At 48.9% G+C, this 26780-nt stretch overlaps 2 protein-coding genes across 4 annotated transcripts; both read right to left on the bottom strand.

Annotated features, from left to right (window-relative positions):
• Positions 1–1261: 1261 nt before the first annotated feature.
• Positions 1262–2543, bottom strand: Fitm1 (fat storage inducing transmembrane protein 1). The gene is made up of 2 exons (XM_028892248.2): positions 2263–2543; positions 1262–1900 (listed from the first exon to the last, which is right to left on the bottom strand). Exons 1-2 carry the CDS (start codon positions 2526–2528, stop codon positions 1288–1290), a joined length of 879 nt encoding a protein of 292 aa, XP_028748081.1. The 5' UTR covers positions 2529–2543; the 3' UTR covers positions 1262–1287.
• Positions 2544–8128: 5585 nt separating this feature from the next.
• On the bottom strand, positions 8129–19158 carry Dcaf11 (DDB1 and CUL4 associated factor 11). Of its 3 annotated transcripts, none has more exons than XM_028892161.1 (15): positions 19052–19158; positions 17725–18069; positions 16067–16194; positions 15566–15693; positions 15243–15307; positions 14883–14983; positions 14509–14655; positions 14274–14328; positions 13887–13955; positions 13506–13563; positions 13221–13406; positions 12267–12420; positions 11615–11767; positions 9069–9175; positions 8129–8967 (listed from the first exon to the last, which is right to left on the bottom strand). In XM_028892161.1, exons 2-15 carry the CDS (start codon positions 17745–17747, stop codon positions 8836–8838), a joined length of 1506 nt encoding a protein of 501 aa, XP_028747994.1. In that variant the 5' UTR covers positions 17748–18069; positions 19052–19158; the 3' UTR covers positions 8129–8835. The 3 variants fall into 3 exon arrangements, with proteins under 3 accessions (XP_028747994.1, XP_028747993.1, XP_028747991.1); XM_028892160.2 differs by having other exon boundaries at positions 17702–18069; positions 19052–19157; XM_028892158.2 differs by lacking the exon at positions 19052–19158 and adding an exon at positions 18169–18274 and having other exon boundaries at positions 17702–18069.
• Positions 19159–26780: the final 7622 nt, after the last annotated feature.

A 26780-nucleotide genomic window follows, 5' to 3' on the forward strand; every position in this document is an offset into this window, starting at 1 on the left:
GAACCTGGAGGTGGTGGCGCACGCCTTTAATCTCAGCACTTGGGAGGCAGAGGCAGGTGGATCTCCGAGTTGGAGGCCAGCCTGTTTTACAGAGTGAGTTCCAGGAGAACCAGGGCTACACAGAGAAACCCTGCCTTGAAAAACAAAAATTGTGGGAGGTGGGGAGGTGGCTCAGTGGTTGAGAGAACTGGCCACTCGTCCAGAGTACTTCTGATCAATTCTTAGCACCCACATGACAGCTCACAACTGCCTGTAACTCCAGTTCCGGAGGATCCAATATCTTCTTCTGGCTTCCACCGGTCCTGTACACACCTGGTGTACAGACATACATACAGAAAAAAAAAACTAATAAACATTAAAAAATAAAAGACAAAGTTTTCACAACTGAATAGTAGGAACACTACTGAATTTATCTCCCTGGGATGCTGTGCGGATTAAAATTGTCTGTGTGTGTACGTACATGAGACTGCATGCACACGATGAGTCCATGGAAGCCAGAGGTGAATGGTATCTTCCTCACTCTCCTCACCATACCTTATTTATTATAAAAGGTCTCATACTAAACTGGAGCTCACTGATAGGCTCGACTAGCTGGTGAGCAAGCTCCAGGGTTTTCCTGCTTCCACCTCCCTGCTGCACTGGGATAACAGGCCCATGCTGCCATGCCCAGCTTACTAGCCGGGCTCTGGATATTCCAACACTGGTCCTTAGGCCTGCACAGCAAGCGCCTTAACCACTGAACCATCCCCCTGGCCTCTAGATGTATTAATTTATATATATATATATATATAATGTACACACTCTTAGAATGGTGCCTGACGCGAGCAAGCGTTTGCTATTTGTGTGTTTCTCTCTTGCTTCCTCCAGAGCTCATCTGATTCTCCAAGCAACAGAAGCCTTGTTTGTCTTGTTCAGACAGCACAGAACTATGCTTGGCTCAACACACCTTTGTGAAATGAATGAGTGTGGTGTTCTCATGAGATAGAGATGGGAAAGGTCCTGGCATGAAGCATCTGCCGATGCTTATGTACACACCTAAGGGCCAGTACCAGCTTCCACAGTACCATCCCCTGACATCGCAGCTCCAGAAAGCTGCAAGTCTGTAGACCAAGGAAACCCAGAGGATGGAAGTCGAGTCCAGGAAAACACATTCCAGGTCAACGACTTCAGGAAAGGATGAGGAAGGAACTCAATCATCTACCAGACTATCTATCACCCTTCCCACCCTCTCTAGGCCCGAAAAGAATAAGAAGAGCCAGAGCCAGGCCTGGTATACTTTTATTTCCTTCAGTTATGTTTGCGGACTGAGCGGGAGCGGGGGAAGAGCCCGTGGCCCGGGATCCCGGGAGACCAGGGCTGGTGGTACCAGCTGCCGTAGGTAAGGTACCAGGCAAACGTGCCTACTGCAGCGCCCACCACCTTGTGGGTGTACTGATGGAAATAGATGACTGTGCAGAGCAGCAAGAAGTTCCAGAGGCCTAGCAACAGCACATTCAGTAGGAAAACGAGGCGCAGGGGGGCCCCAGCTGGTAGCCCGTGGGCCAGGTACTTGGCAAAGACAGCCGCCTCCTCAGCCATGAGGAGGCAGCAGAAGGTGAGCAGGAAGGTGTGGGAGGAGACGGTGTAGCCTCGCCACTGGTGGCCGGCTGCCAGGCAGCTCCGGCGGTCGGGCAGCTCATGCAGCAGAAGGCCCTGGGGCAGAGGTTCGAAGCAGGAACCGGTCAGGTCCTCGATGAGCAGGAAGGCTCGTCCGGCCCCCCGCCAGACAGCTGCCCCCACCACCAGTCGGCTCAGGTGCCTGGCAGTCACTGCCACACGTCTTGTGGCCAGGAACACCACCAGCAACACGAAGCCCCCCAGGAAGGTACATGTCCAGCCCCACGCTGAATTCACAAACTTTCTGCGGGCAGAAAGAGGGAAAGCTAGTTGAGACCCCCACCCCCACCCCAAATCCCATCTCCCTACCCTGCTCTGTGTCCCACACACCATCATTGGTCTCTTCAAACCCTATCATGTCAACATTGTCTCCTTCGAGGGCCACCGGACATTCTAGGGTCCACATTCCCTCTTTAGTCCTTTACTTCCCCTGCACCCCCAGGCTCTGTTCCCCCCCCCACACACACACACTTTTCTCCCCCTGACCTTCTCAACCTCCTAGGCTATTTTTAGTGTTCCTCCTGGCATCAGAACACAGAGGCCTGGAGAAGCAAGCTGGGATCCCGGAGTGGAGGGAGGCGGCTCCCATGGACTCCCGAGACTCACATGTTGAAGAAGTTGCCGTGGCTCGCGAAGATCGTCCGGGAGTTAACGTGAAACTGCAGAAGGGGCCCGAAGATGACCACCGCTGCCAACCAAGCATGGTAGAGGCGCCGTAAGCAGGGGCTGCCCAGGAGGCGGGCGGCTTGTTCACTTCCGAAGTATAGTAAAGCAGAGGCCACCCAGAGCAGCACCTTGACCAGGCATCCCAGTAATGCTCGGACTCGGGTCCCGGCCCCCGGCCCTGCCCCCACCACCGGCCCCCGCTCCATGTCCCCTCCCTCCCCACTAACTGCCTGCTCTGCTGGGAGGCTGAGGAGGGGCTAATACCCGCCCCCCCCCTCGGACAAGGATAGGCAGTGACAGGTGTGGGAGACACAGGGCAGAGCCCTGTTGGCAGCTGGCAGGCAGGGAAGGGGGGGGCAGTAATGGGCTAGTTTGAGGGCTGACAGGCAGCATGGTCCTGGCCTTGGGTGTGTGGAAGTGTGTCCCCACACAGCCTGTGTGTCCTTCCCTGTTACCTCTGTGTTCTCAGTTCCAGCCACGTTCTAGTTCATGTCTCCGGGCAAGGCCTGCTGTTCAGAGCTGTCCTTGTCCACGGTCAGCTTGTGGCCGTGTGTCTTATTTTGGCCAGCTGAAGCCCATCTACCCTCATCTCAGCTCTACCACGTTTTCCTCCACAGGAAAATCTAGGCCATAAAACCAACCAAACCCCAGATGCCTGGGTTAGTCGGGGTTTTCTAGAGGAGCAGAGCAGGTAGAATCAATCTGAATGAAAAGGGAGTTTATTAGAGCACTTGCGGGCTGTGTCTGCCAACTCCAACACTACCTATCTCCCCACGGAAAGGCTCACAGGCAGGTAGTTATTCAGTCCAGGAGGCTGGATGGCACAGCTGGTCTTTGGTCTACATCAGAGTCCCCAGAAGTAGGTTCTAATACCAGTGAAGGAATGCCTCAGCATCAGGACAGAGGACTTGCTGGGAGAGTGAGGGTAAGCAGGCAAAAAAAGCTTCCTTCTTCCATGGCCTTTTGCTTGGGCTGACACCAAAAGGTGTGGCCCAGGTTTACGGTGGTTCTTCTAACCTCCAATGATCCAGATTTAGGGTGGGTCTTCTTGCCTCAAATTAGCCAATCAAGAAAAACCCGTCACAGGCATTAAACTGCTTCGGTTTAATTCCAGATGATGTCAAGTGGACAACCAAGACTAGCTGTCACAACGCATTAAAACAAACCAGCAGAGTTTACCTTCTCGCCAGATGCGGGTCCTTCTTCTGGGCTCTGACAGCGGTGAGGTGTGTACACAGCATGGTGTCATGGGCAGGTCGTGGAAGTGGATTCACTGGGGTAGTCACTGTAGTCATGGTGACCCCAGCAGCTTAGCTAGGCTCCTGCTGCCATGCAGATGCGGATGTCTGGAAGGCCAGTTTGTCCCAGGATGACTGTGCACACTGATGGTGGCAGGAAGGATGCACAGGACATCACCTAATGGGTTACAGCTTGTGTTCATGATGATAAGAGGCAGTAGGTGGAAGTCAAGTGCCTGGAGAAAGGCCACCTGTATAGGGTGATGGTGGCCATGGTTGGGTGCTCAGAGTCCAGGTCTTCCCAGGTGATGGGTAAAGACCCTAAGAAAAACATGCCCAATCTGTCATCCATCAAACTTTTAGTCTGGCCCGGCGGTGGTGGCGCACGCCTTTAATCCCAGCACTCAGAAGACAGAGGAAAGTGGATCTCTGTGAGTCCGAGACCTGCCTGGTCTACAGAATGAGTTCCAGGACAACCAGGGCTACACAGAGAAACCCTGTCTCAGAACAACAACAACCAACCAAACAACCCCCTCCAAAAACCAACTTTAAGTCAGTTCTCTACTCAGTTACCCTGGGTCCCATGGTTCACACAAACCTGGCCTCGGCTTCAGCATTGGCAGGACCTCCCTAAGAAGTCCTGGGTAGTTGTTTCAAGATAGCTATCATCTTCTTTCCTTGTTCCTTAAAGCTGGGGTTTCAGAGCAGTGGAGATCCACAAAGTAGGGAAAGGAATGAGGGAGCAAGGACACCCAGGTTGTGGGCCCAGTTGTGGTTTGGGGAAAACTAACCGGACCCCTCTTCTTCTTCATGCTACTGCGGATCAAACAAAGGGCCTCAGGCATGCTAGTCAAGTACACTACCACCGAGTCATACCCCAGTACCCTCCCTTTTTTTCTTTTCTCCGCTTTTTTTTTTTGTGGGGGTCGGGGTGGAGCAGTGTCTCATGTTTCTCAGACTGGCCTCAAACTTTTCTTTCTTTCTTTCTTTCTTTCTTTCTTTCTTTCTTTCTTTCTTTCTTTCTTTCTTTCTTTTTTTGGTTTTTCGAGACAGGGTTTCTTTGTGTGGCTTTGAGCCTTTCCTGAAACTCACTCTGCAGCCCAGGCTGGCCTCGAACTCACAGAGATCCGCCTGGCTCTGCCTCCCGAGTGCTGGGATTAAAGGCGTGCGCCACCACCGCCGGGCTGGCCTCAAACTTTTTACATAACCAAGAATGATCCTGAACTTCTGATCCTCCTGCTTCTCATCTCCTTCCTGAGTGCCTGAGCACTGGGATTCCAAGTATGTACCACCATGCACATTAAAAAACAAACAAACAAACAACAACAACAAAAAAAAAAAAAACATGGGCTGGAGAGATGGCTCAGTGTTTAAGATCACTGACTGTTCTTCCTGAGTTCAATTCCCAGCAACCACATGGTTGCTCACAGCCATCTGTAATGAGATCTGGTGCCATCTTTTGGCCTGCAGGGACACGTGCAGGCAGAACACTGTACACATAATAAATAAATATTTAAAAACAAAAAAACCATTTTTTATTACTCTGTGTGTGTGTGTGTGTGTGAGAGAGAGAGAGAGAGAGAGAGAGAGAGAGAGAGAGAGAGAGAGAGAGAGAGAGAGAGAGAGAGAAATATATGGGGGAGGGAGGACATACATGTGGCGATCAGAGGACAACTTTTGGGAATCAGTTCTCTCCTTCCACTGGGTTCTGGTGATCAAACTTAGTTTCCAGGGGCACACAGCAAACTTTAGCTCACTGGGCCCATCTGGCCAGGACCCATCTCCAGTTTAATGCAGTACTGCAGATGGAACCCAGAGAAACTGAGATATGTCTCCCGCCCTTTTCTTTCTCCCTGCTTCTTTTCTTCTCATTTCCTTTTCTTTTTTGAGTCTTATCCACAGCCCTGGCTAGCCTGAAGTTGTGACAATCCTCCTACCTCAGCCTCCCAAGTGCTGGGATGAACAGGCGTGCGCCCCCTCATGCAGTCCAATGTGCTTTTATGCTTGAAGGTCTTTTATTGGTTGGTCATTTATAACATCTTTGTAAAAAAATTTTTTTTTAATTTAGTTAAAAAATTTTAAAGCTGGATGTGATGGCATACCCCTTTAATCCCAGCACTTGGGAGGCAGAGGCAGGCTGATCTCTAAGTTTGAGGCCAGCATGGGCTACACAGTGAGTTCCAGGACAGCCAGGGCTACACCAGGCATGGTGTCATTATTTGTAATTACAGCACTCAGGAATTTAAGGCAGGAGGATCGACTCAAGTTCATTGCCAGACTGATCTACCTAGTGATCTCCAGGCCAGCTTGGGATACAGTAAGGCTGTCTCAAGCAAACCAAAACAACAACAAAACCCCTAAACAAAAACAAAAAAAAATTCCCAAGAAAACAAAACAATTCCTAGACCAAAAAACCCAACAACAAACAATTCTAGAGATCATAAAACATGTTATTCTTCCCCTTTGGAATTAAATTTCCATTATAATTATTAGTAGTATCATTTATATTTGTTAACAGGACTGCATTGTAATGTCTCAGAATGATATTCTGTGGGCTTTGAGAATACTAACAATTTTTTCTCTAAATTTGTAACTCTGGAATACGGGTTCATGTTAGGGGTGAAATGGCAGAGTAGGACGAGCCTAGTTAGTTTTCTCAAATTCACACAGCCTGGAGTCATCTGAAAGGAAAACCTCAGTTGCCAAGGTCAGACTGTGCTGTGGGCATGGCTGTGGGGGACTGTCTTGATGATTGATGCAGGAGGGCCCAGCTCACTTTGGGCGGGACCATTCCCTGTGCAGGTGGCCCAGGTTGTATATAAAAGGTAGCTAAACATGAACCAGAGAATCAGCCAGTGCTGTTTCTCCATGGTTCCTGCCTCGACTTCCCTCAGTGATGTTCTGCTCCCTGGAGTGTGAGCCAAATAAACTCTTTCCTCCTGTAAGCTACTGTTAGCGTTGTTTTAAATTTTATGTGTGTTTTGCCTCGTGTATGTTTATACAACACTTGTGTGCCGGGTGCCCATGGAGGTCAGAAAAAGGTGTTCGCTTCTCTAGGACTGGAGTTACAGGTGATTGCGAGCCTTGTGTGGGTGCTTAGAATTGAACCCAGATACCCTGTACTCCTAACCACTGAGCCCTGGTCAGAAGTTGATCACAATAAAAGGACAACTAGGCCAAGGAGCAAAAGGACAGGCAAGATATGAAGTGGGTCTTGTTTTCTTTTTTGGTATCATTTTTGTCTTGTTAAAGACAGGCTCTCATCGAGCCCAGGCTGCGTTCAAGCTGCTCGGTAGCTAAGACCTTGAACTGTGATCCCTCTCCTCTGCTTCCACTTCTTAAGCACTGAGATCAGAGGCAAGTGTCACCATACCCAGTTTACCTTGGTGATGGGAACTAACCTTCTCAGCTCTCGGCAGTTTTTAATTATTTTACATTTCTTTGTTTATTCTGTGGACATGTCCATACCACAGTGTGTGTGTGTGTGGGTGGGTGAGTGTGTGTATATGTGTGTGTGTGTATGTGTGTGTGTGTGGTGTGTATGTGTGTGTATGTATGTGTGTGTGTGTGTGTGTGTGTGTGTGTGTGAGATCAGAGGACAATTGTAGGAGCTGGTTCTCTCATCATGGGAGTTTCAGGGATCAAACTAGGATCAACAGGTTTAGTGTTGTCACTTAAAGGCAAGTGCCTTTACCAGCCGGGCCTTCTAACCTTCCCTGGGCAGTTGTTTTGGGGGCCACGTGTGTTAGTAACTATCTGCCACCTTAGCTATTCAAGCTAGAGGACTGAGCGAGTACAAGCATTCAAGATGAGCCCAGGTGACACAGTGAGCCCCCTTCAACACTTCCATGGCCATGAAAGTCTATGACCACCCCTTTAAATGCAAACCGTTTAAAGACTGCTTCAAAGAGCAAGACGTGTGGAGAATGCCATCTCCTCCGACTCAGGGCATGGGTTCTTTTATCACGTGTGTGTGTGTGTGTGTGTGTGTGTGTGTGTGTGTGTGCGCGCGCGCGCGCGTGCGCGCAGTGAGGACAGCTTCTGAAAGTCAGTTCCCTCCCACCACATGGCTCCAGGCATCAAGGTCAGCCTTCAGTCTGGTGGCAGATGCCTTCCCTGGGTGAGCCATCTTGCTAGCCTCAGGAACTTGGGGTTGAGTGGCTGGCGAGTGCTGCTCAGGTCCTCCGACTGTGTATTCCCGACCACCCCCTCTGCATGCTGGAACAGCTCCAGAGCATGCCTGGGCTGTACCCGAAAGCATGCTTATCGTCTGCTGTCTCCGGGTCTTGTGTGTGGAGAGGAAGGACTTTTACAAGCCTTAATAAGTGATCTTCCGTCATCTCGGGTTAGTAACGTGTTTTCTCTTATAGAGCAGCATACTTTCTGTAGGAACTTTTGGTTTTCTGGCCTCAAACTGATGATGTGGCTGAGAATGACCTTCAACTTTTGATCCTTTTGTCTTTAGTTGCACGATTACAGTAGGTGCCGCCACACCCATTTTAAAAACCGTTTCCTTGAACTCAGAAGACAACAACCTCCGATGGGAAAAGGGAGACACAGACACTGGGCCAGTTTCCCAGACAGTTTATTGGGAAAGCCAAAGCCAGTGAGAAGATGAAAGAAGTCCTATTTGAACCTTCTGTTGAAGCTGCTGGCCACCAGCAGTGACAGGGCCCAGTGGCAGGGAGGGCCATAGAGAGCTTCTGGAGACTCCTACCTCTCAGACCAGTCTCTTAACACCAAAGTCCAAGGATGAGAGAAGACATAGTTCCCACCCCAGGAGGGTGCTGAGGAAACAGTTCTACCCACCCTGTCCTCCCTCAAAGATCTCAGGAAGAAAGGCCAGTATACTTAGCCCTGATTGGCCAATCTAACCCTCAGTGTGAAGACCTGGGCAAAGGGCATTGCTGATGGGTCTATGCAGACCTCAGGGATCTACACTATGAGCCAATATCTAACATCGGAACATGATTAAAACACGCAGGACAATCGTCTTGTTGGCAGAAGCTGCACCCCAGATAATGGATGTCCTGCCGCCACACTCTGGCTAGAGATAGAAATCTGAGCAGACTGGGTGTGAAGGCATGAGGAAACCACTCGGCCCAGCCTGACGGGGGGAGGGGGTTAGTCCAGGCTCAGCTTGGGCCCAGACCCTGGGCTTCTGTTTCTCACTGCCCAATGTCAGCAGTTCCCCCACATAGTCCCCAGAAGGGGAAGGGAGGAGGAGGCAGAGAACGTGTTGAGAATTCACCCTATTCAGAACTGGAGGTCAGATCTACTGAGGTGAGAAGGCCACAGACGGGCAGGGCACCGGAGTCGGGGCGCTGGAGCATTTCTCAGACTCTGGCATGTCGTCCTGGAAGTACTCAGCCTGGCGGTACTGCCAAAGACGCAGGTTCCCATCCCACTGCAGACAGAGGAGAAAGTGACAAGCAGTCAGGGAGACGCCCCCTCCCAGGTCCACGTTTTGGACGTGAGTCCTCCCACCCCCAACCCTTGTAGCCTCACCGAACTGCTGACAATCTTCTCTTCAAAGGGGTGCCAACTGACATCCCGCACACAGGCCTTGTGGTTGGTCAGCTTCTTCACAATGTGGCCGCTCAGGAGGTCATACACTGTCCAGGGAAAGCCAGACAGGGCTGCTGTAGGACCTCAGTCCCCCAGTGGCACCCCTGACTTGCTTCTCAGGCAGCATCCCACTTTCCCATGGAAGCAAAGCCCACCTCAGAGGACGGTGCTCTATCTGCTTCCTTCTCTTGTTCCTGTCCCTACCTTGGGTTGAAGGTATGGAGTGGAAGGTGGGTATCCCTGCCCCTTAGCTAGAATTCCAAGGACTACTGTGGTTTTTGTTTGTTTGTTTGTTTGTTTTTGGAGACAGGGTTTCTCTGTGTAGCTTTGGTGCCTGTCCTGGAACTCACTCTGTAGACCAAGATGGCCTTGAACTCACAGAGATCCACCTGCCTCTGCCTCACAAAAGAGTGCTGGGATTGAAGGTGTGCACCACCACCGCCCGGCTCAAGGACTACTGTGAATAAAATGCACGGTGGTAATCTCAACATTTGGGAAGTGAAAGCAGGATAACCAGGTGCTCCAGGCTAGCCCAGGTTACATTCTCCCAGTCTCAAACAAAATGAAAACTGGAAATGCACTGGCTTCAAAGAACTTTTAGAATGCTGGACATGGTGGTGCATGTCTTTAATCCCAGCACTCAGGAGGCAGAAGCAGGCGGAGCTCTGTAAAATTGAGGCTAGTCTGATCTACACAGTGATTTCTAAGACAGCCAAAATGGTTACACAGAGAATCCCTCTCTCATAAAAATAAAATAAAAACTTTTAGCAAGCTATGGAAGGTACCAGCAGTGAACCCCAGGCTGAGTCGATGTGTGCTCTTGTTCCTTGTCTGACAAGTACATCTCTGCCTTTTAAACTTCAGTGTGCAGGGTAGAGGTGTTTATGTTTGTGAGTGGGTGCACACATCTGTGAGTGCATGTACATGCAGGGGCCAGGGCTCAATGTTGGCCTTTTCCCTCAATCACTCTCCACTTTGTTTGTTTGTTTATTGTTTATTTTTTTAAGACAGGATTTCTTTGCATAGCCTGTCCTGGAACTCACAGAGATCCACCTGCCTCTGCCTCCCGAGTGCTGGGATTAAAGGCGTGCACCACCACCTTCCAGCTTCCACTTTATTTTCTGGGAGTCTTTCACTGAAGTGGGAGCTTGCTGATTTGACTAGTGTGGTGGTTTGAAAGAAAATGGCCCCCAAAGGGAGTGGCACTATTAGGAGGTGTGGCCTTGTTGGAAGAAGTATGTCACTGTAGGGGGGGGAGGGTTGGGGTCTCTTTTGCTCAAGCTTCCCTCACTGTGAATCTCAGTCAACTTCCTGTTGCTTGCAAGATATAGCATTCTCAGATCCAGCACCATGTCTGCCTGCACGCTGCCATGCTCATTATCATGATGATAATGGACTGAACCTCTGATACTGTAAGTGAGCCACCCCAATGAAATGTTTTTTCTTTTTTTTGGAAGCTGAGGATCGAACCCAGGGCCTTGCGCTTGCTAGGCAAGCGCTCTACCACTGAGCTAAATCCCCAACCCCGAAATGTTTTCTTGATAAGAGTTGCCATTGCCATGGTAATGGTGTCTCTTCACTAAGATAGCTTGAATGGCTGGTCTACACGTTCCAGGATCCTGTTTCTGCCCCCAACCCCAGTCTCTCGGGATACAGTTGCATCATGTGTGGGTTCTGGGGACCTGAGCTCAGACCCTCGTGCTTGGACAGCAAATGCTTTATTGCCTGAACCACCCCCTACCCTGTTCTTTCCTGTGCATCCCTGCTTCAGCCCTACATGACCATCCCCCTACCCTGTTCTTTCCTGTGCATTTCTCCTGCTTCTGGGCCTACACGACTTTTACTACCCATGCTGCTTTTTATTCTGAGAGGCAGGGTCTTGCTTAATGGTCCAAGCTGGCCCAGAATTCACAGTTCAGGATGGCCTTGAACTCATGGCAAGCCTTCACCTCCTGAGTGCTGGAATCACAGGCATGAGTTCTGTGCCCATGCTCTCTTTTTGTCATTGGTTTACCTCTGTTCCCTCCCACCTTTCCTCTGTGATCCATTTCCTTGAATGACTGGAAAAAACCAGAATTATGTGTTTGGTAACCTATCTGCTGCCTAGAATTCTATGTTCTCTTTCTTAATTAAAAATGCTCTGCCGGGCGGTGGTGGCGCACGCCTTTAATCCCAGCACTCGGGAGGCAGAGGCAGGTGGATCTCTGTGAGTTCGAGGCCAGCCTGGGCTACCAAGTGAGTTCCAGGAAAGGCACAAAGCTACACAGAGAAACCCTGTCTCGAAAAACCCAAAAAAAAAAAAAAAAAAAAAAAAAAAAAATGCTCATGAGTGCTTCCTAGTTCCTTGTTTAAGTCTTTCCTGTTCCAACCTAAATAACATTTCACTTGTAGTTGTTACTGAGACTTTAAGGAGCTCACTGTAGTTACAGATGGGATGCCAGAGACGCGTGCCTGCCCCTTTAAGGCCCGTGCTCACAGATCCTTACCCACTACTTTGCCAGTGGAGCAGCCACTGTAGATGAACTGCTGGCCAGTGCTGTGTGCTGGGGAGAATCGGCAGCGGATGAGAGTGTGCAGCACTCCGTGGCCTCGGTAGGTCATTAAGGAGCTGTCTCCCGGGAGTTTCAGCTTCTTCCAGGCTGGGTAAGGATACACGGTTTTGGAGGTGGGACTTCGATGAGGGAGTTTCTACTAAATTGTCCTGTACCATCAGCTCTTTTTTTCTTTATTAAGAAATTGTTTATTCATTTTACATACCAACCACAGGTCCCCCTCTCTTCCCTCGCCCCAACTCCTCCCATCCTCACACCACCAGCTCTTAACAAAGATCAACACTCAAAGGCAACTGGCTACCCAACCCTAAACTGCCGACTTCCCCCAAAAGTCACCAATACGGCCTTGCAGATTTGACAGTGTCAACGATACTAAAATATTTTTGTGGTGGTTGGTTCTATGTTCCCTTAAACCTGGGAGCCCCTCCCCCAAATAAAAGGTCTAAAAGAAAAGACTGAGGGAGGGCTCTAGGATTCCCAGGTAACAGACAAACCCATCAAGCCCATTCCAGGCCACCAGTGGCTGAGTATTCTAGTCCCTACCCAACTCTCGATCCCCAGACCTTAGCCTCACTCGCACCCTTACCTTTCTTGGGCACCTGCTGCCACCGGTAGTCCCAGTTTTGCTGTGTGGCAGCCTGGCGTGATGCTTCCATGCCTTCTCGGCTGGAAAAGCGTCTAATATCCCAAAGCTTAATGGTCTGGTCTTTGGAGTTGGAGATGAGATACCGAGCATCACCCTAGGAATCCAAAGATGGACAGATGCACCAGAGCCTGTTTAGTGTCTGCAGTGTAGTTCCTCTGTGCTAGCTGGGGCTAGACCTCTAAGTTGCTGGATCTGCTTGGTCTTGATCCATCCAGATCAGCTTGCTTTTGATGTTTTGCTTCAGATCTCCTTATCCCCAAAGTACAGGCTATATCCCTCATTCTAACTTAGACTAAACTGTTTTCTACTTTCTTTCTTTATTGATTTTTTTTTTTTGAGACATGGTTTCTCTGTGTAGCTTTGGAGACTGTCCTGGAACTCACTCTGTAGCCCAGGCTGGTCTCAAACTCACAGAGATCCGCCTGGCTCTGCCTCCCGAGTGCTGGGATTAAAGGCGTGCGCCACTGCCACCCGGCTCTTTCTTTTTTGATTTATTTGTTTTATATGTATGGGTGTTTTGCCTACAGGTATGTCTGTGTACCATGTGCAGGCCTGGTACCTGTGGAGGCTAGAAGAGTTACAGATGGTTGTGAGCTGTGGTGTAGGTGCTGGGAACTGAACCTGGGTCTTTTGGAAGAATAGCTAGTGTTCTTAACCACTGAGCAATCTCTCTAGCCTCCTCTTGTACTTTTCTTAATAAAGTCCTGCTGTGGTCCTGCAGGCTGATGAGGACAGAAGAAACTCATGTTTCTTGGCTTAAACACTTCTCCTAAACCCCAGTTCCCGAACACACTGAGAAGAAACTTTGGAGTGTCTATACCAGTCCACAGTCATGCCCTCCTGGGCAACCAGAACCTTAAGAGCCTGACTATGCAGTCTTGTATCCTTGCTCACCTTGCTGTCAATAAAGGTGATGCCATCCTGGTGTCCAGCCAGTGCACCCACAGGCTTGGGATCATCCTCTCGCATGGTGCGTCGATCCCACACTTTGCAGATGGCATCGTCTCCCCCAGAGAACAGGATTTGAGAGCTTATGTCAGCAAATGCCACTGCATTCACATCATCCTCATGAGACTCAATCTAGAGGAGCAGGAAGCTAAGAGTCTCAGGATTTCTTTCTTGTCTTAAAATAGGTTAAAGACCAAGAGGAAGAAGAAGTTCTTGTCTCATAAACAATACCTGAAGAGTACGCCGGTTTTGTTCTCGGTCAAAGACATACAGGCAGCCATCATTGGCTCTGTAAGAAATGAGATAAGAGGGTCCTAGAGCCAAGACTATTGTTCTGTGTGCTTGTGAGAGTCCTGCTGAGGAACTCAAACAGGAGCAAGCTTTTGTGTTCTTTCACATATGGGAGAAGCAGCAGCTTAGTTTTCAAGGAGGCTTACGACCTGACACCTCACCCAGGGAAATGGTGAGTCAGAACCAAGCAGCTCATAAGCCTTGACCTTGGAGAAGGTTTTCCACAGCCGCTAGGGTAGTTTCTGTAACCGCAGAACCTACCTCCGGCAGAACCCTCGCCCCACTAATCGAGGCAGACGTTCCCACAGGGTTCCCACTCACCCTCCTAGCACTTCTCGTCCATCTGAGGAGACAGCGATGGAGAAGACAGCAAAGCGACGTTCTTCTGGCCTAGAGAAGGCAAAGGAGGAGCTCCACTAGGTGGATGTCCTTCACTTTCTGTCAGGCTACAAAGAATCTGGCAAGGGTTGTAAAGAGGAGGACACAGAGGGCCCGCCGACTCCTGCTAGCAGGCAGGCAGGCCACCTGTGAGAACCCAGAAGCAATCCTGTAACTGGGGCTCACGGGATGGGCCATGCTCTCAGGAAGCCACACAGAGAACCTGGCAACCAGCGCACTTTTCCGTCTAGGTGGGAGCTCCTGTTCGAGAGCTCCTGGAAAGCCTTCCCTGAGGAGCTTCTGATGAGTCTGACAAGAAAAAGCCAGTACCTTAGATCCAGGGCAGTGTGTGTGTCTCCTTCCCCATAGATATTGCAGATATGAACTAAGAGAAGAGAAACAAGAATTCTTTAGGGTTGAGGGAAAGAGAACAGAAGTAAAACTAAGAAGGGAAAGAGCAAATGGCAAGGATGCCAGAGCACTCTGGGAGTGATTTTCCGAGGGCAAAGCATGGTATCTTCTCAGAGAGAAGAGGAGCCACTGCAGAAGGCTGGAGCATACTCACTGTAATCAGACCAGCTGGAGTACAGGAAGTGGTTCCCATCAGGAGTGAAGGCCACGTCCAAGACACTCCAGCCCACATCCCGGGCCTTGATGCTTTTGAATTTATGGAAGCGGCCATACCGACAGTCATACAGTCGGATTGTCTGATCTGTAGAGTTGATTTCAGGCAGAGTTATGGACTATTCTCCTTGCAGCCGTCTACATCAGATCTCTTTTGCTTGGTGTGTCTATGGTCTCCCTTTATCAAGGGAATCATGCTCTGGGCTAAACATCTCTAGGCCAGGTTTTGAGTTCCCTGGGTCTGAGGCTTTCTAGTCCGGTTGAAAATATTCTTTGTTCTAGGCTAAGGTTGTTAATAGGACTGGGGTCTAGTACCTTGACAAGCAGACATGAAGATCTGACCATCTTTGCTGTAGATGCCACAGAAAGCCTTCTGAGAGTAGGTGTCAGTGAAGCTTAGATCATTGGGCAGGAAGCTGGAGAAGCAGAAGGAAAGAGAGGGATAAAGGAGCTCCGAGTGAGAAGAGCCCCGTTAGCAGAATGGCACAGCAGCACATTTCCTTTTGATGCATTCTGTCATCTTTTACACTTTTCTATGTTGTTTGTCCTCAAAGCCTCAACCCCCTTTAACCTAGCCTTAAATACTTCTGAGAATCCTTTAACTTCTACCCTTCAAAATGTAGGAGATAAGGTCTGGCTGGCCCTTCGAGTCTCTCCACCAAACCCCATACTCACTGAGACATCACTCGAGACTGTTCTCCAAGGGAGAAGCTTCCCCGGTGGCAGAGGCCCCGTTCTCTCTAAATGGAAGGGATTGGGGAATATTGCTAGCAGAACTGGAGGGCCACTGCCATCACACCACGCCCCTCCTCCAAGGAAATTTCTCTTGCTACAGAAACCATGTCCCCCAGCACTAGGATGCAGGCTGGCTAACACACACCAGCCCCCGCACTTGAGGTTTCCTTGGGAAGTTTACTTCTGTTTGTTTGTCTGGGGCTGGCAGAGCTTCTGGTCTCAACAGGTCTACTGCCAGGCTGCCTAGAGGTGGAAAAGCCTACCTGGTGCAACATTCGTGGAAAGCTGTGCTCCCGGGCGGTCCTCCTGAGTCCTAGGCGCCCTGTGGCCAATTCCACCTGTGTCTTGATCTCATTGTATTCCAGCTCCCCAGTGTCAGGGGTTGCATCCACTGTGAATACCAAGAAGTTTCCTTCTAGGTCTTCCAGCCCAGAAGATAGCTAGCAAAATTGTACCCAATTGACTGGCTACAAGGATTCCCTCATCCCCTGAATTATCTTCTTTCAATTTAACTAATTAAGCTTTAGAAGATTGATTATTTTTAAAAGTAAAAGGGGTCTGGTGAACATCTTCCAACATTAAGATGAGATTGTCAGTTATGCATGCCTTTAATCCCAGCGCTCGGGAGGCAGAAGCAGGCAGATCTCTGATTTTGAGGGCAGCTGGACTACACTGAGAGTTCTAGAACAGCCAGGGATACAAACAGACCCTATCTCAAAAACAAAACACAAAACCAAAAATGATCAGATTGCCTTTCCTCTTACCAGGAGGGTTGTATCTATCTCCAAGGCGACCATCCCAGGCACTGTCATGCTCTTCCTCTGAGTCCGAGAGGGCCTGGATGAGCTGTAAATTTGCTGCACCTCCTCCTTGCACCAACCTCACTTGGCCTCTGTGGAGAGATCCCCATTATAAAGGGGGGATCCCATCCCCCAGCTAGCCAATGGCTATCTAGCTCTTTGTACATTTGGTTCTCATTTTGGCATTAGAGGCTGACTAGACCTCAGCTGTTATTTTAAGTCCCCTATAAGACACAGTGGGGCATGGTGGTGCACGCCTTTAAATCCCAGCACTCAGGAAGCAAACTCTGTGAGTTTGAGGCCAGCCTGGTCTACAGAGTGAGTTTCAGGACAGCCAGGGCTACAAAGAGAAACCCTGTTTCGAAAAACAAACAAACCAAACCAAACCAAACAACCCCAACCAAACCAAAAAAAAAAAAAAAAAAGACATAATAGGAAACTAATTTGTACTTTTACGAGTAAGAACACAGAATTCTAACAGTTTGAGGATGACCCACTAAATTGATTTCTCACAGAATGAAATATTATTTTCCCTCAGGTGAGGATTGAATCCAGGGCCTCAATGCACACTAGGTAAGGTTCTACCACTGAGCTATAGCCCTAGTTCAAGAGCTAAACACAGGAGAACATTCCCACTAGTCCTTCTTAGTCTCTTTTCCCGCTGTGATAGAACACCCTGGCAAAAGCAACTTAAGAGAGAAAAGGTTTATGCTGGCCGGCAGCTCAGGGGTCGAGTCCATCATAGCAGGGAAGTCAGGGCAGCAGGGATCTGAAGCAGCTGGGTGCACAGCATTCACAGTCAGGAAGCGGAGACAGATGAATGATCATGTTTAGCTAGCTCGCTCCTTTTCATATAGTCCAAGACCCACACCCTAGGAACGGCGCCACCCACATTCCGCTTGGATCTCCCTGCTTCAATGAACCTAATCACTGTAATCCCTCACAGGCCTGCCCAGAGGCTAAACAATCCCTCAGAGGCGTCTGGACCCCGTAAGTTGACAGCAACAGCCCTCACAGCCATTGCTGTGGGAAATACAGCACAGAACATAATATTCTGCAGGGATAACCAGGCTCATCTTTTCCCAAGGCCAGCAAACAAAGCCAGGTATACTATTTTTATCAGTTCCTGGTGGTCACCCCCTCCAGGGCATTCTTTTCTTAAGAACAGGCTAGTAAGGTCGATTTAAACTTGTTTTTCAAGTAAATCCACATGGCTTCATCTCATATGGCAAGTGATTTAACACCCCCTTCCCAACTCTGCTTCTCACATCTCTCCTTTCCTCCACATCCTCCTCCCTGTTTTCCCCTTTTATTTTCTCAGAAAACAGACTCAATTTGTGTTGTTACAGCCAAAGAGGCCGCTCTGAGAAGCCCCCTCCACCACAAGATCTGAGTGTGTCGGTGACCTGCCCTGGGTAGGAACCATTCTGGGTATGGATCGGAGTAGTATGGGCGTCCAGCAGGGAACGGTCGTTCTGTTCAAACACGACCGTTGTCCTGGGCTAATACCATTCCCTGTCTTCTGCACCTTTCCTGCCTGGAGTTGAGATCAAGAGACTGTGGTGACACTTAGCAGTGTCACAGCAGAGGGTAAGTTACCTGCGGAGGAGATAGGCCAGTACCTGGGCCAGATCCACATCTTCATCCTCCTCCTCCTCTTCCTCGCTCCGACGCAGGCCAGCCGCTCTTCGGGACAAGCCCTCAGAGGGCTCTAAGGACCCGGATCCTGCGCTGCTGCTGTTCCGCGATCCCATCTTCTGGTTACAGCATCCTTATGTCCTGGTGCAGGGGCTCCTCCTGTCTCCAACTTGGGTTTGGTGAGAGTAATTTCTGCTCTAGAAATACCAGGGTTTCCAGAAACGGGGCAGTAGCTATCTTTAGAGGGGTGACCCCTCCTGGAGACCAATTTCCTTCTCTTTTAGCTATGACAGCTTCCGAGGTTTCGGGAACAGAAACCTTCCTCAATCCTGTGAAGCAAAGAAAGCCATATGAAACCTCGGGTGCAACCCTCGTTTACTCACGAGAGTCCATAAGGAGGAATTTCCCATTTTCCTACCCAAACTCACCTATCCAAGTCCCCGGCCGGGGGTGGCCGAATCCCAGATAACCTCTCGGGCCGACCAATCAAAACCCCTTGCGGAAGAACGCGCCTCACGAGCTTATCTCAGACAACCAACCAGAAGCATTAGAACTCCGACCCGGACTCCCCTTTGCGGCCCAATCAGAGCAACTCCTTGCGAGGGCCGGCAGCAGCGACGGCCAATGAGGTTAGAAGTCAGCCTAACACCGCCCCCCCGCTCCAGCCCAGCTTCCCGCCCACGTGGTGCGCCGGGGGGTGTGTACGGCAGGGGGAGGGAGAGCGGAGAAGCACCGCCCCCGGCGGCCGGCGGTTACCGCCCCAGGCGAGACCACCCACCAGCCCGCAGCCGTCGCAGGAGCCGCGGGGGGCGAGGCCCTGTGGACGCCGACGACCCCTGCGGAGCCGGCCGACAGCTCCTTAGGTCGCCAGCCTCATCCGGCAGGCATCTGGCCGCCAGGCCTGCGGGTGCTGACGTCACTCGACGCGCCCCGCAGCCCCGCCCCCCCTCGGCCCGCTGATTGGACAGCGGAGTCCGCTGATGGACAGGTGGGCGCTGGAGGAAAGTGCGTGACCCGAGAGGGGCGTTCGTGCGGAGCGGCGGGGAATTGGCTGCGGCGTGCACTGGGGCTAGCGGAACTAGACGTCATGGCTGAGAGGCGGTCCCTTAAGGTCGCCTGCAGTTGTTTTTTTTTTTTTTTTTTAACTGCATGCCCAGCCCTCCTTTTTCACTCAGCTCCCAGCAACCCCAGCTCAACCGTTTTTGTTTTTTGTTTTTTTATTCCGCGGCTGAAGCGCCAGGGGCCTGCCCGAAAGCAGTCTCCTTCACCGCTGGGACCCAGGCTTCCTCGCCCTGCTGTGTACCCACTTACCCGCGGCGGTCTCGGTAGACGACCCCTAGCTTCCTCTCCCGGTGTTTGCAGACGCTCCCTAAGTCCCGCAGCCTGCCTCGGAGCCTTTCCGGTTGCGTTAGTGCGCACGCGCTGCCTCGGTCTGGGTTTTGCAGACCTTCCCCAGGCTTGGCTGGCGCGCCGCCGCCTCCTGCAGGTTAATGAGTAACAAGGTCGCGGCCAAGGCCGAGCCCTGCCGCGCCTGGACGGTTCCCCAGGCCGAGGGCCGCGGCGGCCTTGGCCCAGAGCCGGGCCACCCTGGACGGGCATGCGGCCGGTCCTGTAGGGGTGTCCCCTGGTCCCTAGGCCGGAGAGCAGAACGTTTTCTCCCGGACCCACACCGTGGATGGTTGAACTGGCCACGGTGCCTAGCGTCCCTGCGCTTTGTTTCCTGTTCCGCTGTCACTGCCTTAAAATTCGTTAAACAAAGCGTCCAGCATTTTGTTCTTTGGCTACTTTCCATTAGTTCACGTGGACAGTATTTCTAACACACATGGAACTTTCAGGATCCCGAGGTATCTGGGTTATCCGGCCTGGAAAGTCTATAGTTTTAAAAAGTACTTTTCCTTCCTTATTACTCCTTTAATTCTAACAAGGTCTGTAGATATTTTTAACTGATTGCTTGAGGTTATTTTCACAGTCGCAATTCCCCCACTTCAGACTTCTCCCACTCACTGATCTGCTCACCTCTCCTCTTAACAGTATTGCGTTCCTAAGAGCTGACCAGTGATTTTTTTCCTTTTTTTGTTACTTCAAATATAGACTTCCCAACCGGATTGTCTTTTTACTAACCTTGTTTTTTTGTTTTCTGCTAACAAATGTGCCTGTAAGTGCCTTTCTACTTGTGCACCTTTTTAGAATGTCTCTGATCTGAGAGATGCCTTATCTTGACTGGCCCTAGCCGGCTCTAACAGCCGTGAACTTTGACCTAGTGGTACTGTAGTAATCAACCTAGGACCTGCATAAAGATTTATGTTCTGCTTAACGGTTACTGGTAATAGTGGAACACTGGAAACAAAAGAAATCCAAATATACAATAAAAGGTTGGTTAAATAAATTATGGTCAGCATTGTACAGATAGGAAAATACCAGGTAGCCACTGAAATGAATTTTATAATGGGTTAGGAATATGTCTGTGGGAGAGCGCTTGCCTGGCATTGGTTATACATTGGTTTCAATCACCAGCACACATACACAAAACAAAACCAGGCTGACTGCTGCAGTTCGTCATAAAGTATAAAAATAACCAGTTTGGGCCGGTGAGGTGGTTCAGCTTGCCGGGTAAAGGGGCTTACTACTAAGTCTTATGACTTGAGTTCAGTCCCTGGGACTCACTCGTAGGAGAGAGAATGAACTCCCATAAGTTGTTCTCTGAACTCCACATATATACTGCCCTAGTCACCCACACCCACCTAATAATGTAATATGAATTCAAGTAAATATGAATTTTTTAAAAACCAAGGTCATTATGTGGTTAATAAAGTAGACAGGATCTTATACATAATAACCAAGGTGTAACATGAACAGAAAATTATGATTAATACAATTATAATACCTAAGGTCCAGAACAGAGATCTGTCAAATTTATTCTCTTAACTACCTCTCTGTGTGTATGTGTGGGTGTATGGGTGTGGTGTGTTTGTGTGCTCAGGTGTGTTCCGGTGGATGTGCATGTGTGTACCAGTTGGTATAGAGGCCTGAAATGGATGTCTGGTGTCTTCCTTAATAAAATTTCTAACTTATTTATTTTAGACTATCTTTTATTATTTTTTTTTGATGATTTCATACATGTATACAGTGTATCTTTTTTTTTTTTTCAAGACAGGATTTCTCTGTGTAGTTTTGCGCCTTTCCTGGATCTCGAGCTGTAGCCCAGGCTGGCCTCGAACTCACAGAGATCCGCCTGCTTCCTGAGTGCTGGGATTAAAGGCGTGTACCACCACCGCTGGGTGTATACAGTGTATCTTGATCACATTCACTTGAGCTGCTCGCCCTCCCTCTGATGTCCCCCCTACAAGCCCCCTCCTACTTTCATGTTTTTTTTTTTTCTTTTTCTTTTTTTTTTTTTTTTTTTTTTTTTTTTTTTGGTTTTTCGAGACAGGGTTTCTCTGTGTAGCTTTGCGCCTTTCCTGGAACTCACTTGGTAGCCCAGGCTGGCCTCGAACTCACAGAGATCCGCCTGGTTTTTTTTTTCTTTTTCTTAACCAACTTATTTTTTGAGTCAGAGCCTCTCCCTGAACCTGTAGCTGGCTGATTGGCCATGCTGGCTAGCCAGCAAGCCCAAGGAACTCTTCTGTCTGCTCCCTTAGCTCCAGGATTTTAGACACGTGACCTGAACATTGCTGGATTATTTTAGGTGGGTGCTGAGGATCTGAATTCAGGTGCCCCTGCTCATACTTTATCGACAGGGCCATCTGCCCAGTCTCTCCCACCCATTTTGATGACAGAGTTGCACTATGACCAGGTCTAAGCAAAATCGAAGGAGGAGGAAGGTCAACAGTAAATAAATTATGTATATATGGCCGGGAGTGGTGGCCCCCCCAGGAGAAGGTGGTTTTGACACACCCTTGGCCGGTCAGTGCTGGGTGAGTTTGTAAAGTGCTTTGAACCCGAGCAGCTTCTGCTTTCCCCAGCTACACTGAGTCAGTTTAGCCACAGGGAGGGTTTTTCAGTTAAGACCAAGTCTGCTAATTAGTAAATATCAGTTGATTCACTTCCTCTTCCGCCAGGGTTGGCCTTGGTTTGTTTTGTTTTGTTTTTGTCCTTGTGTAGCTCCACTAGAGGGCGACCTGGTCTGTGGAGGAGAGGACAGCAAGTTTTCATGGTGGGCATGGTCACACAGCTGCTCTGTGGTTTCAACAGGAGCTCCTCCGCAGGATGAGTACCTCCGGGGTACCTGAGATGAGTTCAGTCTTCTGAGGTGACTGGTACCCACACAAGTGTTGATATACTATAAGAAGCATTTTCTGTGTAAGATGGAAGGGGAGAAATGTGGTAATTTATCCAGGGACTTTAAAATGTGCTTATTAGAGAGTAATTGGATATGATGAGATATTCTAACACTCTCATGTCTTAGGTCCTTTATTTTTATTTTATTTATTTATTTTTGGAGACAGCATCTCATGTAGCCTAGGCTGATTTGTAACTCACTATATATCTGAGGATAACTGAACTTGATCTCCCTGCCTCTCATATGTGAGTTCTGGGCGGTATGTATACCGCCATACTCAGTTTTATATAGAACTTATATTGACCCCAGGGCTTCATGAATGCCAGGAAAGCATTCTACTGATTGAGTTACATTCTCAGTTATCTTAGGTCCTTAACAATTAGGTTTTGCAGGGAAGGGCTAGATAGATGGCTCAGTGATTAAGTGCCCCGGCTGTTCTATTGGGGGACCCAGGTTTGATCCCAGCACCCATGTCGCAGCTCACAACCATCTGTAACTCCAGTTCTGATGCATATGTACCCAGATATACCTGCAGGCCAACCAGCCATACACATAGAAAAAAAAAATCCTCTCTTCTCTCTCTCTCTCTCTCTCTCTCTCTCTCTCTCTCTCTCTCTCTCACACACACACACACACACACACACACACACAGCGTGCGTGCGTGTTTTGTTTTATAGAAGTAAAACCTGTAACCCTATTTTAGTGTGTGTTTGGTTCTGGGGTTTGAACCCAGGGCTTTGCACACCCTAGGCAAGTATTCTACAACTGAACTAGTTCTCTTTTTTGACTTTTGGATTTGAGACAAGGTCTCCCAGAGGATGGCAGCCCAGGGTGGCCCTGAACTTGCAGCCTTCCCCCTCATGGTTCCAGTGGCTGCAGTTACAGGTGGACACCACCTGATCAGCTTGTAACCCTCATTCTGAACAGTAATATGAGATTATGAAGTGCTGTGGTAGTTTGAATGATCCATGTCCCCCGTAGTCTCTGTTATCTGAACACTTGGTCCCCGGGTGGTGAAACTGTTCGGGTAGGTTTAGAAGGTGTGGCCCTGGAGGAGGTGAGTCACTGGGCGCTGGCTCTTGAGATTCCAAAAATTGGAGGTTTCAAAGCCCATGCCGTCCCCACTTTCCAACCTCTGCTTCCTGCTTCCTGTTCAAGATGTGAGCTCTCAGCTTCCTGCTCCAGCTACCATGCCTCCACTCTGCCGCCAACATGGTTTTTTAAATTTTATTTTTTTTCCAAGATAGTCTCACAGTGCTATGTAGCTTGGGGTGTCCTGGAACTCGCTCTGTAGACCCTGCTGGCCTTGAATTTAGAAATCTGTCTGTCTCTGTCTCCTGAGTGCTGGGATTAAAGGCACGCCTCCGCCACTACCACCATCAGGCTAAACATTTATGCATTTAATTTTATGTCTGAGTATTGTGCCTGCATATATGTATATACACCACATATGTGCTTCATGTCCACTGAGATCAGAAGAAGAATAGGATCTCTGGGAAATGGAGTTATGGATGATTGTGAACTACCATGGGGGTGGTGGGACTTGAATCTGGGTCTTCTGCAAGAGCAGCAAGTACACTTAATGTCTGAGCCATGTCTCTGGCCCCCTCCCCCAGTCCTGGACTCTTATCCTTCTGGAACTGGGAGCCCAAATAAATTCTTCTGTAGGTTGCCTTGTCATGGTGTTTTATCACAGCAATAGAAAACTAACCAATACAGGTGTTTTATCTTTCTCTTGTTTTTAAAGAGATTTATTTATTTATTATGTATACAGCATATATGACTGCAGGCCAGAAGAGGGCACCAGATCTCATTACAGATGGTTGTGAGCCACCAAGTGGTTGCTGGGAATTGAACTCAGGACCTCTGGAAGAGCAGTCAGTGCTCTTAACCTCTGAGCCATCTCTCCAGCCCTTATCTTTCTTTCTTATCACTGGAAAGGTCTAGAAAGAATGAGGGATCCGTGAACGTGAACACAAAAGAATGCTTAATCAAAAAAGGGAGAGACCACTGAAATTTAGTCAGCTTTGGGAAGACTGTCACCCATGTGTCTGTTAACCTACACGTCAACTGTTGCAAATATGCCTGCAGACAAGGAGCTACCATGTCAACACACAGAGAACATGCTGGCACAGTCTGTAATCCCAGTGTTTAGGAAACTAAGGCAGGAGGGTTTTGAGTTTGAGGCAGCCAGGGATACATAGTTTGTGTTAAAAAGAAAAAAACCCGTTATGGTGAGAAACATTTCACTCCAACGAAAAAGAAAAAATCCTCCTCTGATGTCATGGCTGGTTCTCCCCACAGTCTGTACTTCTTCCCACCAGGTCAGGAGGCACCTAAGTGTAGGACTACAGCAGAAAACTAAGGTATGTTTTATTTTCTGTTTTTACAAGTTTTATTATGTGCACCTGTGCATGGATGTGTGGTGTGTGGGGGCATGTGAATGTGGAGAGGAGAGTTGGTTCTCTCCAGCTGTGCGGGTCTTAAGGATTGAACTCAGGTCATTAGGCTTGGCAGCAGGCATCTGCACCCACTGAGCGGTCTTGCCAGCCCTACTGTCTTTTTTGAGACAATCAGAGCTGGGTATGGTGGCTGGCACCTGTAATCCCAGCACCTAGGAATCTGAGACCATGTCAGGGTTATAGTGTTAGGCTGGCCTTAACCTCTCCATTGTCCTTGTCTGAGGTTACAGGTGTGTGCCACCACGTTTGGGCACTTGTAGCTTTATAATATTGTTTCCTACTGAAAGACTCCAGGTTCTTAGAGGGCTGGTTGATTCCAGGTTTGGGGCATAAAATATACAAGATGTTTGTACGATAATCCATGTACAGCAGAGAAACAGGCAGGAACTATCAGGACCCTGCTTAAATGACTCGGTCAAGTTTCCATCAGCGAAGGTGGGAGGATTTGAGCATTAGTAATATAATTTACTAAATGCAATGCAGTGTTTAAATCTAGAAGTTCATTGTGTGTGCTGTTTTAACTAACTGGCCATCCTTTTGAAAGGCAATAGGCTAGGAGAATGTAGCCTAGTTGGTAGAGCATTTGCGTAGCACACGAGGCTTTGCCAGCCCTGCGTCATCCTGGCTTGGCAGTTTGGGCTTGTCTCTGGTGATAGGAGGCAGGAGGACCAGCAATTCGAGGTCATTCTTGGCTACATAGAAAGTTCAAGCTTGGGATATGTGAGACCCTGTTTCAGAAAAGAAAAAAAAAAAAAAGATAATAGGAGACTAAGTCATTTTAAAGATGGAGAATAAAGGAAACTAAGCAACAGTGATGCTGTTCATACAAACTGTCACAGGCAATGAAATGGAAGATTGAGAGAAGCATTCCTTTATAAAATGTACTCCAGCCCTTAAAACAGAGCCCCAGTGTGTCTGCTTCCCAGTTCCTAGTATATTAATTAATCCAGGCATTGAACATCCATGTCTAGATTCTTCCAATGGCTAACTTGAAAAAAGAAAGGAATGCAGGAGAAACCTGTGGGTTGACAGATTTCACTACGTATGAAATACACACAACGCTGGGCATGGTTGCACATGCCTGCAATTGCAGTCCTTAGGCATGGAGGCCAGAGGATGGAGAGTTCTAATGGAGGCAGGGCTGCACAGTGAGACCTACCTTACCAAACAAAACCCTGGGAGAAGTCCGCGGTAGGTCACTTGCCTAGCATTCCTGAGGCCCCGGATTCAATGCTCAGTACGGCAGATAAGACAAAAATGAAAAAAAGGAAGGAAGGGAAGGAGGGAAGGAGCCGGAGCTAAAGCCAAGGCTGGGCATGGTGGCACACACACAGGAGGATCGGGAATTCACTGCCAGCTCCTCTATCAGGTCGGACACCAATCTGGGCCATAGGACACCTTGTCTAAAACAAGCATACAAACAAACTCCAAACACGCAAAGACCCAAACTCAGGATATCTTAATCATGCTCTATTTATCTGACATGAGGTCCAATTTTATTGGCAAAAATCATGTTTAAGGCTACTGTGTACTTGAGTCCGGAGAAGGTATCTGGAGCCCCAGTTCTGAATCTATTTCTCTTCTACATTTTTCTTTTCACTGCTCCTTTTCCTCTTAAACGCAGAGTCAGCTCCAGAATGCAGACTTAAAGGGCCAACTCCAGTCACTGCAGAGCGGGAGCAGCTGACAGCTAACTGCCCTACTGTGTTGTTGCTGCTAGTCTGAATGCTGTACTCCACTGCCTCAGTTATCCCAGTGCTGTGAGCTAGAGGCACATTGCCGGTCTACAGATGAAAGGATCGAGCCGCTGGGTGCAAAAGGCATTGTTTTTACCCCTTGCTAGTTAGGAAGATGAGGATCTGACTGTATGTTTACTGATATTTAGAAGTCATACCATTTCCTTTGAGGTAATGATTTATCCTGTGACGTTTAGATCCATGTATGCACTGTGTCATGTTCAAATTAGGATGAACTGCCCTTCTTTGTGGTGAAAAACAGAAAACACTCAAAATCCTTCAGTTCTTTTTTTTTTTTTTTTGTACTTCTGGGACAGGGTCTCTCCCCTAGCTGTCCTGGAGCTTCCTCTGTAAACCAGGCTGGCCTCGAACTCTGAGTCTCTGCCTCTGCCTCCTGAGGGCTAGGATTAAAGGCCTGTGCCACCACAGCCCGCCCTTCAGCTCTTGTGTGATATTGTCATCTTTCAGTGCAGCAGAACATTAGGCCTTACTTCTGCTAACTTAGGACATGATCAGCCTTCCCAAGCTGTAATTTTATGTGTAGTGTATCCCATGGCTGCATT

The sequence above is a fragment of the Peromyscus leucopus genome, chromosome 9 (assembly GCF_004664715.2).
Source record: "Peromyscus leucopus breed LL Stock chromosome 9, UCI_PerLeu_2.1, whole genome shotgun sequence".
In the NCBI taxonomy this organism is placed as follows: domain Eukaryota; kingdom Metazoa; phylum Chordata; class Mammalia; order Rodentia; family Cricetidae; genus Peromyscus; species Peromyscus leucopus.